The sequence below is a fragment of the Ctenopharyngodon idella genome, chromosome 20, assembly GCF_019924925.1.
Source record: "Ctenopharyngodon idella isolate HZGC_01 chromosome 20, HZGC01, whole genome shotgun sequence".
NCBI lineage: Eukaryota > Metazoa > Chordata > Actinopteri > Cypriniformes > Xenocyprididae > Ctenopharyngodon > Ctenopharyngodon idella.
This window is the reverse complement of record NC_067239.1, coordinates 6,282,029-6,290,852: the sequence shown is the minus strand read 5'-3', so window position 1 is coordinate 6,290,852 and position 8,824 is coordinate 6,282,029. Positions and strand designations below refer to the sequence as shown.

At 35.0% G+C, this 8,824-nt stretch overlaps 1 protein-coding gene across 1 annotated transcript; it reads right to left on the bottom strand.

Moving 5' to 3' along the window:
- Positions 1 to 1,903: 1,903 nt before the first annotated feature.
- nfkbiaa (nuclear factor of kappa light polypeptide gene enhancer in B-cells inhibitor, alpha a) lies at positions 1,904 to 4,310 on the bottom strand. Its single transcript, XM_051876441.1, has 6 exons — positions 4,014 to 4,310; positions 3,261 to 3,366; positions 2,960 to 3,167; positions 2,778 to 2,866; positions 2,414 to 2,671; positions 1,904 to 2,304 (listed from the first exon to the last, which is right to left on the bottom strand). Exons 1-6 carry the CDS (start codon positions 4,250 to 4,252, stop codon positions 2,272 to 2,274), a joined length of 933 nt encoding a protein of 310 aa, XP_051732401.1. The 5' UTR covers positions 4,253 to 4,310; the 3' UTR covers positions 1,904 to 2,271.
- Positions 4,311 to 8,824: the final 4,514 nt, after the last annotated feature.

Sequence of the window (8,824 nt, the reverse complement as noted above, 5' to 3'; positions counted from 1 at the left end):
TTTGTAAGATTCCAGCACTCTTTCTTTCTCTTTTTCTTTTGAGGACTGAATCTTTAGCTAGGGAAATCCCCAGCATTAATATCTTTCATTTTTGCTGCATCCAGTGTTTTCCCAGGTTGATTTGACAACAGGGAAATGGTTTGCAAATCGTTTTTGCTTCGTGGAATTATTTGTGAACTTTGAGCGTCTTAAGTGTACTAAGAGTCGCTTGGGGCTGACTAGAGAAGATCAGGCAAGGAAACATGTGCTTTAGAGTTTATTCACACTCCTGATCATCTGATCATCTCATTGTTTAATTTAAAAAGCGTTCTTTCCCTAACCAGATACTACGCAATTCCCACAGCAAATCTGGTCCACAAATACATGCTTGAAAAAACATTAGAAAATCAGATTAAGTAAAGGATCATGAAGCTTTACAGCATTCATTAATACTGGTTTATGTTAATTTCTGCATGTACTGATATATTTTTAACATTTAAAGTCATATAAATTATAAATAGAAATGAACAATAGTTGATGTATTATGAACAAACATGAATTAACAATGAACAATAAATATATTTATAAATTAGCATTTAACCTATAAATTGTTCATTGTTAATGAAACCTAAATGCATTTTATATATATATATATATATATATATATATATATATAATTTAAAATTTATTTCTGTGATGCACAGTTGAGAATCCGAAATTTTTTTTTTTTATATATATATATATATATATATATATATATAATATAAAACTGTGCATCACAGAAATAAATTTTATATATATATATATATATATATATAAATATTTTCTAACATTATAAGTCTTTACTAAAACTTATCAATTTAACATCCTTGCTGAATAAATATTACATAGTTTCTGTTGTAAATAAATGCTGTTCTTTTGTAACTTTTTATTTATCAAAGAATCCTAAAAAAAGTATTGCAGGTTATATAAAAAAAAATTAAGCAGCACAGCTGTTTAGAACATTAATAATAAATCAGAATATTAGAATGATTTCTGAAGGATCATGTGACACTGAAGACTGGAGTAATGATGCTGAAAATTCAGCTTTGCAGCACAGAAATAAATTCTGTTTTAAAGTAGATCAAAATAGAAAACCATTATTTTAAATTGTAATAATATTTCACAATATTACTGTTTTTTTCTGTATTTTTGATCAAATAAATATAGGTTAGATGAGCATAAGAGACTTCTTTCAAAAACATATATTATATATATATATATATATATATATATATATATATATATATACACACACACAACACTGTCACATGGTAAATTCCAATTATATATATATAATTGGAATTTACCATGTGACATTGTTGTGGATGATCATGACGTATGTCATATTGAAATCTTTCCAATGGCTCCTGTGATACTCATTGTCAGGAGAACAAAGCAATGGAATTTCCCTAAAATTCAAAATCCCTGGCTCATCCGTCTCCAGAAACATGATTAATTCCTTAATAAAAAGAGAGCTATGACTCTGAATTAGGTGGCCATCTGAACAATCCATAAATTACGCTGATCCATTGTGTGTTTGATTCTGAACCTCACACCTTTAGTGGTCATGTGTTCGTTCTTGTGGGGAACTTCACATCACTCTAAGCATGAGTCAGTTGTACGTGACTCCATTTCAGCAGACCCAAGGAATTTTATTCAAACTATAAGTGACGCATCTACGTGACTCATGTGTTCCAGAAAGGAAATGATAGCACTTACAGTACACATTGAGGGCTTTTTTTTCTTAACTACCACTATGTGCTGGAATTCCACCACTACAGGGGTTTACATGTTCTTTCACAAGTTTCACAACTCAAGAAAATTTCCAAGCCTTCTGAAATCACTCCAGCACATTCAACACAAGAAACACCCCAACTCAGAATTCATTTCTTTCTTTTTAATGTAAAAAATATTTTCACAGTGCAATATATAGAATATAAACATTATTGACAAGTGTTTCATTTGAGTTATTTACAAATATAAAAATATATCTCTATATATTCACAAAATATACATATTTTCCCAAGTCTTTGGCTTCAGAAATATTGGTAAAGTTTTTGGTCTGGTTCTTTCCATGTTTAACAGCACCACCGCTATCATGTCCCCGAGGGGGGCAGCTCTTTTCCACGTTGTGGAGTCCCATCGAGGGATTGGTGTCCTGGGTCAGGGTACAACCTGGCACAGACCTTGAGACAGCACCTACAGCCTTTGCTGCTTTGGATTATGGGCAATGTTGTCCTGATAGCCAGACTATCTCCCACAGAACTGGATGTCGTCATACATCTATAAAAAAAGATACATATATAGATATAAATAACAGAACTTATGAAATGACTTTCCTGTAATTTCCTAAATGAATACTAACAATAGGATGGAATGTAAGAAAACTTACACAGTCATCATCAGACGAAACCTCCTCGTCGCTCTCCTCCGACTCGCTCTCTGGCATCGCCCTCAGCTCTTGGGCCGTCCGGTTGAAAAGCTGCCTCTGGATCTCGCTGTTCTGTCGGCCGAAGGTCAGGTGGTACGGTGTGTATCCACCGTAGGTAAGACTGTTGACATCAGCTCCCAAAGCAATGAGCAAGTGCACCAGTTCCAGGTTCTGCAGGTCTACGGCCAAATGGAGCGACGTCCGGCCACTGCATTGCTCCTAAACATGATAAACACCATGGTCAGTTCACTTTTCGAGTCATTTATGAAGCTGGAGAGTATTATAAACTGAAGAAAAATTGGTGTAGAAATGGCAAGTAACGTACCTTTGCGTTTACATCTGCCCCAAGCTGGACCAGACTCTCCACCATTGAGAGGTAATTGTGAATGGCTGCTATGTGGAGACACGTATGTCCTGTGATAAAAAAGAAGGACAATACTTAAAAAACTGTACTTTAAAGTCATGTGGCTTACTATTATGACTTGGTCATGAGGGACTTTGACTTACCGCTGTAGTTTGGGAAGGTGAGAATGGAGCGCAGATGCTGAGTCTGAATCTGAGTGAGTACTGAGAAGCAAGCTAGCGACCCTCTTTTGCAGGCGATGTGGAGGGCCGTGTTTCCACTTTGATCGACCAGCCGGGGATCACAGCCGGCCTTTAGCAGCCTGTCCACCATGTGTGGCTGTTCTGTGATGACGGCGAGATGCAGTGCAGTCTGCGGATGGTAATTGGACGTTGATTAGTTTTAATTACATTTTTTTTTTTGTGCATTGTTCAAGTGAGTATTTCTTTGTGGAGGTTCAATTACCTGTCTTTGGTTGTTCTGTCTGTTCAAGAATGGGTCATTCTGACACTGTTTGATGATCTGGATGGCATAATCTTCCGCCTCGTGGATGATGGCAAGGTGAAGATACCTGGAAAATAATGTGGGAGGGTTTTTTTTTAGAAAATATTTTAAGAACACTCTCAGAGGATGTGGTTTAGCAGACACACAGTACAAGCAGGCGGCCGTTTCGCAAGAATGGAGTTTTTAAGGTTATTTCCAACCAGTGTGGCTCCACACATCTGATACATTATCTGCGCTTGGCCGCGCGCCAGGGACTTTCCTGCCTGCGCACTTTGTTTCTCAAGCTCCTCCCACTTTGGGCGCTGCTCCAAAGCGATATTTGTTTACTTCCGCACTTTAGTGATATCTCGTGAGTTAAAACTATTTGCATAAAACTTCTCTAAGCAAATTTCAAAAAGTTAATTAGATTTTTTTTTTCCTGCATACAATTATAACTGCAGAATCAAAATTGCTCAGTTGGTCCAAACAGTTTTTTTTTTAAATATTTATTTTTTAATCAAGTAAAGGGAATAATAATCAAGTAAAGGGGAAAATAAATGCATTTGTTTTAATTTAACTTTGTTTCATTTAATAAAACCAAATTTTTTTGACCCTCCAAACTCTGAAGTAAATGTTGGTGAATTGTCGCCTACAGTTGCATAAAATTGGTCAATTTCTGCACGTTCTTGCTAGAAAAGCTCGCACTGCATTATTATTATTTTAAGTTAAACTTACGTGTCTCCATCCTCAGTGACTTGTGTCCAAGGTTCACACATCCCCTTTGGATTTGCACTTGGGTTTGGCAAAGTCAAACTCTCCATTTCCTCCACAATTTTCCTATACTCATCCTCCTTTAGCGAATCCACGCCGCTATCGACGCGATCCTCGCAGTGTTGCACTTTCCTGTTTTTCGTATCCATTTCATCAACATTACAATCCATATAGTTCATTATGGCAGCTCTGTGTACATCCATGTCGCGACGCTCGCAGTATCGCAGTCAGCAATGAAGTGTGCTGAGAGGGTGGCGCAACGCCCTTTTATAGCTGCGTTTCCGATTCCATGCTTAACATCGGGGGATTTCCATCTGCTACTTATCTTGAAAAGGGGAACTCGTGGCGGGCTTTTATTTAGAGAATTTCCCTCAAGATGACTACGCGAAGTAAGAATGAAAATCTGTATTTTCCTATTACACATTCAAATGTACCTGGTACGCAGTAAGCCAAACTCAAGGGTAAAATGAATGACAAGAGCGCATGAATGAAAGTCATGAGGAAGGGGACTATTAATAATGCAGGAAATATATATGCAGCTGAAAATAGCACTTGATATCCACATTATTTTTGTTTGTTTGTTTTTGTATATACGTAGGCAAATAGTATATACATATATATAACAATTTATGTTAGATGTGATTAATCGCGATCAATATATATATATATATATATATATATATATATATACATATTTATTTTTTATTTTATTTTTTTTGCAAAAACTTTATATATTTATACATATTTATGTTATATTATGGTTTTATAATTTGTTACATATAATGTAATATAAAAAAATATATATATCAAGCAAAGTTTTTGCAAAAAAATAATTATATACATATATGTTTTTTGCAAAATGCTTTATATTATATGTATAATATAATAGAAGGTGTTATATTTAATATTAGTTATATTTATATTATATTATATTTATGTTATATTACGGTTTTATAATTTGTTACATAAGTAATTTTTGGGGTCAATAGGCCTACGTATATACAAAAACAAACAAAAAAACAATATATATATATCTTTTCTTTTTCTTTTTTTTTTGTTGCAAAAAGCCTTGCTTGAAAGGTGTTCTCTCTCTCTCTCTCTCTCTCTCTATATATATATATATACATTTGGACACTTTCTGTTTAAAAAAATATGTTAGTGGAGCATGTGGTTAATGCTATGAACTGTGGTTACTCTGCTAGAAAGCGTGTGGGAACTTACAAGGGGAACTGACTTTATTATATATCCACTAAAAATCACCTTGACACAAATTCTGTGTCTGAGAAGCATTCTTGGACTTTTTTTTATCAGATGTAAGGCGTCTAATACAGATCAAGGCAGGCCTGGTTCCTCAAATGTAATTGCAAAAATGGTTCAGACATGTGTATTAAAATTCTGAGAAAAAAAACAAAACAAAAAAAAAAAAAAAAAAACATTGACATCAGTTTGTTTGCTTGCAGATGTAACTTGCTTACATATTTCATATCTAATGTACTGGCATTCAGACATTATAATTCTATATCTCTATATCTCCTTAAAATGCAAAGATCTTAATAGTGAATTTGGTAACACTTTATTTTACAGTGTCATTATTACATATGTTGTACAGTTACAGTTAATAACTATAAATTATGCATAATTACTAACCCTAAACCAAACCAAACCCTAATCCTATAACCCTATAGTAAGTACATGCAGTTACTTAATATTACTTAGTAATTAAATGTATAATTACACTGTAACAAAGACACCTTCAAATAAAGTGTAACCGATTCTATTAAATTCTGAAACCATTTCAGAATCAGTAAATATATGAATGTGAAGCAGGTAAGAAGGGCTGAGTCAGTTTAAAGCAACTGAAGTGAAACATCCCACATGGAAGGCCCCTGAATGTTCCACATGATTCAGGTTTGGGGGGTCCACGATATTCCCCTGCACTTTTTTGTTTTTTTTTCCGGGGCTCCCCCTTCAAATTTTTTTTAGTGGCAACCATCTTATTTCATGCCTTTTTAGTATTTTCCATGACAACATTACTGTAGTGTCCCTTAAAGCAGAAATGTCGTGTAATAAATCACCTACTAAAATGTATTTACCCTCATTCACATGATTAAAAATACGCATTTGTCTTCTGCATGAACTGCAGTATCTGTCTGGTTTCATATCCACCTCTTCAAACAGAGAAAGACAGGTGGACAAGCCAAAAAAAAATGAATATGGAAAGTCCAGGTAAATGAAGCTTTAACTATTGTGATACTGTCTACAAAACCTTTCTTCACTGGAAACTGCTGAAGCTTTGTTTGCATAAGGGAGGAGCCGTAACAATAGCAACCGTTTCTACCAACAACGCTTATGTCACCATGGCGATACTGTGACATGCGTCAAGATGGATGTCAGTGTCACACCTTGTTGCGTCTCGCTTGCTTTATCATGAAGTAATTGAAATGCATCATTGACATGATGCTCATGAATTCCAAACATTGAGTTCAGTCTGAGTTCAGGGAAAGGAGATTCACTGAAAGTACTAGAACATTCCCTGGATTGTCACGCATACAGGTTTGAACTTGAATGCACATACTGTTCCAATAGGAAAATTTGGCTACAGTCCTGGCAGGAGTTTCTGTACTGAATGTACAGTGTATGTGTAGAATTATTTACTGCTTCAACCTTAGTGTCTTTACATGCATATGCAGAGGATTTAGTTCCGTTCTGAATGGAGGGAGTTTTGGGAGGTCCAGGTTTGAATTTGTAACCCTGTGTGGGACGACAGTTTGACCCACTATTCTTAGTCTGACAACACTTTAAAGATCAGAGCGTGGGCTGTGTTAATCTGGGGTAGACCTGTTCTTAGCCTAAACAGTGAGTCACGATCCAGCTTCTGTTCACGGTGGTATTCGGGGTGTCTCCGAGACTCTGCAAATTGCCCGTCCACGAATAAACAAAGAGCAAGAATCCTTCAAATGTTTAAGAATACGCATACCAGGAAAACCCTTAAACCACTTGTTCCAGAACCTGTTTTACAAGATCCACCCACGCTTCAAGTTTTACCTCCCCCTAAGTCCAACAAAGTCGTTTGTTTTAATGTTGTGTTGCTAATAGTAATGTTACATTATTAATTTTTGTGGAATGTTGCTTGTTAAGTTACTTTTGTGTTGCTCTTTCACATGTCAGATGACTCAGTGTAGAAGGGCTTGGTTTGATTTGCATGGATTTAAGTGCTTTTTTTTCTGTTTTTTTTTTTTTAGCATTTTTAGCAAGTAGTTAGAATACACATATCAGGGTGGTTTAATAGGGACCCACCCCTATTTCTTCCCACAAGGGGAAGGTAGACTTTTTGTTCGTTGGTGAAAAAATATGAATAAAAATGATTATCATAACACTTTATTTTAATGTTCTTGTTACATATCTTGCATGTACTTAGTAATAACAGTAAATTATGCATAATTACATGCAACTAGGGCCGGGCGATATGGCCAAAAAATCATATCTCTGTATTTTTTGGCTGAATGGCAATATACGGTCTACAAACAATGTTTATATTAAAGGCTATGAAAACAATAGTGAATGTAGCCATGTAGTCTATGCTATATATCTGCAAAAAGGGTCAAATCACATAACATTCTAACATTGTAACATTACAATATAAAAATAAAAAAATAATGCCTTTTAAAGAAGAAGTTAAATTCAATAAACTAAAAATGAAAATATATAAAAACAAAAGCAAAGATTATATTAGGCTATGTGATTACCCCATTACAATACTCACTTTACTGTTACTGCTATCATAAAAAATACACTTACTTGTAGACTTACAGTACTACATATGGCACATTTATTGTTCAGCAACAAATATATTTAGCTAAATGTATATTTTAGTCAGAATTATGGCGCTCCTATACTATAGGTGCGTTCACGCGGCCTAGTAATTCCTGTAGTTACGAGATTCTAGCTTGTAAAAAGCGTTCACGTCCTCGTAGAGCTCGTAATTACAGCTTGTAAACTGGGAGTTTTCTGAAAGCTCCCATATGTACCACGTGGCCGCTGTACCACCTGACCGCTGTAGATTCATAGGTGTTGATAGTGGTGGCATGGAAACGCATAATGGGCTATATGCACGGAGCGTTCTTTAGAACTTCCGCATTAAAATAAGCCAGCTCGAAAACTTCCGGTGAGATGTCATTTGCTGGTGTGTTGAGCATCAGTAGTGTAATACTTAGTTTATAATCAGAATATAGTCACTTAAATAGACAGGCATAGCATTAATTTAGTTATTCAAACGTAAGACGGCATAAAAAAATAAATATGTGTTCCTCCTCGGCTAAATTCAATTCGACCATCAGTTTTCACACTTTTATGTGAAAAAAAAACTGCAAAAATTAAATATTTATTGTGCACTTTAGTTAGATTAATTGAATAAAATGTGTTTTCACAAGTGTGCCAAAATCATTGATCTTGCGCTGCGCTGACTGACAGCTGCTGTGATTACAAAGGGAAAGCACGGTGCTCGCTTTCTGTGTCATTCATTCACAAGAAAAGTTATTGTTTTTCTTAAGATTTTTTGAGTATTTCATACTTCACATTGACAAAATGTATTTTTAAACCTAGTTATTTTATAATGTGTAATATTTAGTTAAAAACGAACTGAAAAATGAATAGAGGAAATGGCTGATATATGCGCAAATAAATGCTACTTTGCCGCCACCTGCTGGTTAAAGCCGTAATTATTGTCTTTTTTTATTTTTAAATAAGTGTTTTCTATCAAATGTTGAATTTCCTAC

Bases quoted from the DNA above. Each gene is read 5' to 3' on its own strand.
- nfkbiaa (XM_051876441.1), bottom strand. From the start codon at position 4,252: ATGGATGTACACAGAGCTGCCATAATGAACTATATGGATTGTAATGTT. The intron at 2,867-2,959 runs GTAAGTCAAAGT...TTTTTATCACAG, and splicing joins CACCTTCCCAAACTACAGCG to GACATACGTGTCTCCACATA. The intron at 2,305-2,413 runs GTAAGTTTTCTT...CTTTTTTTATAG, and splicing joins TTTCGTCTGATGATGACTGT to ATGTATGACGACATCCAGTT.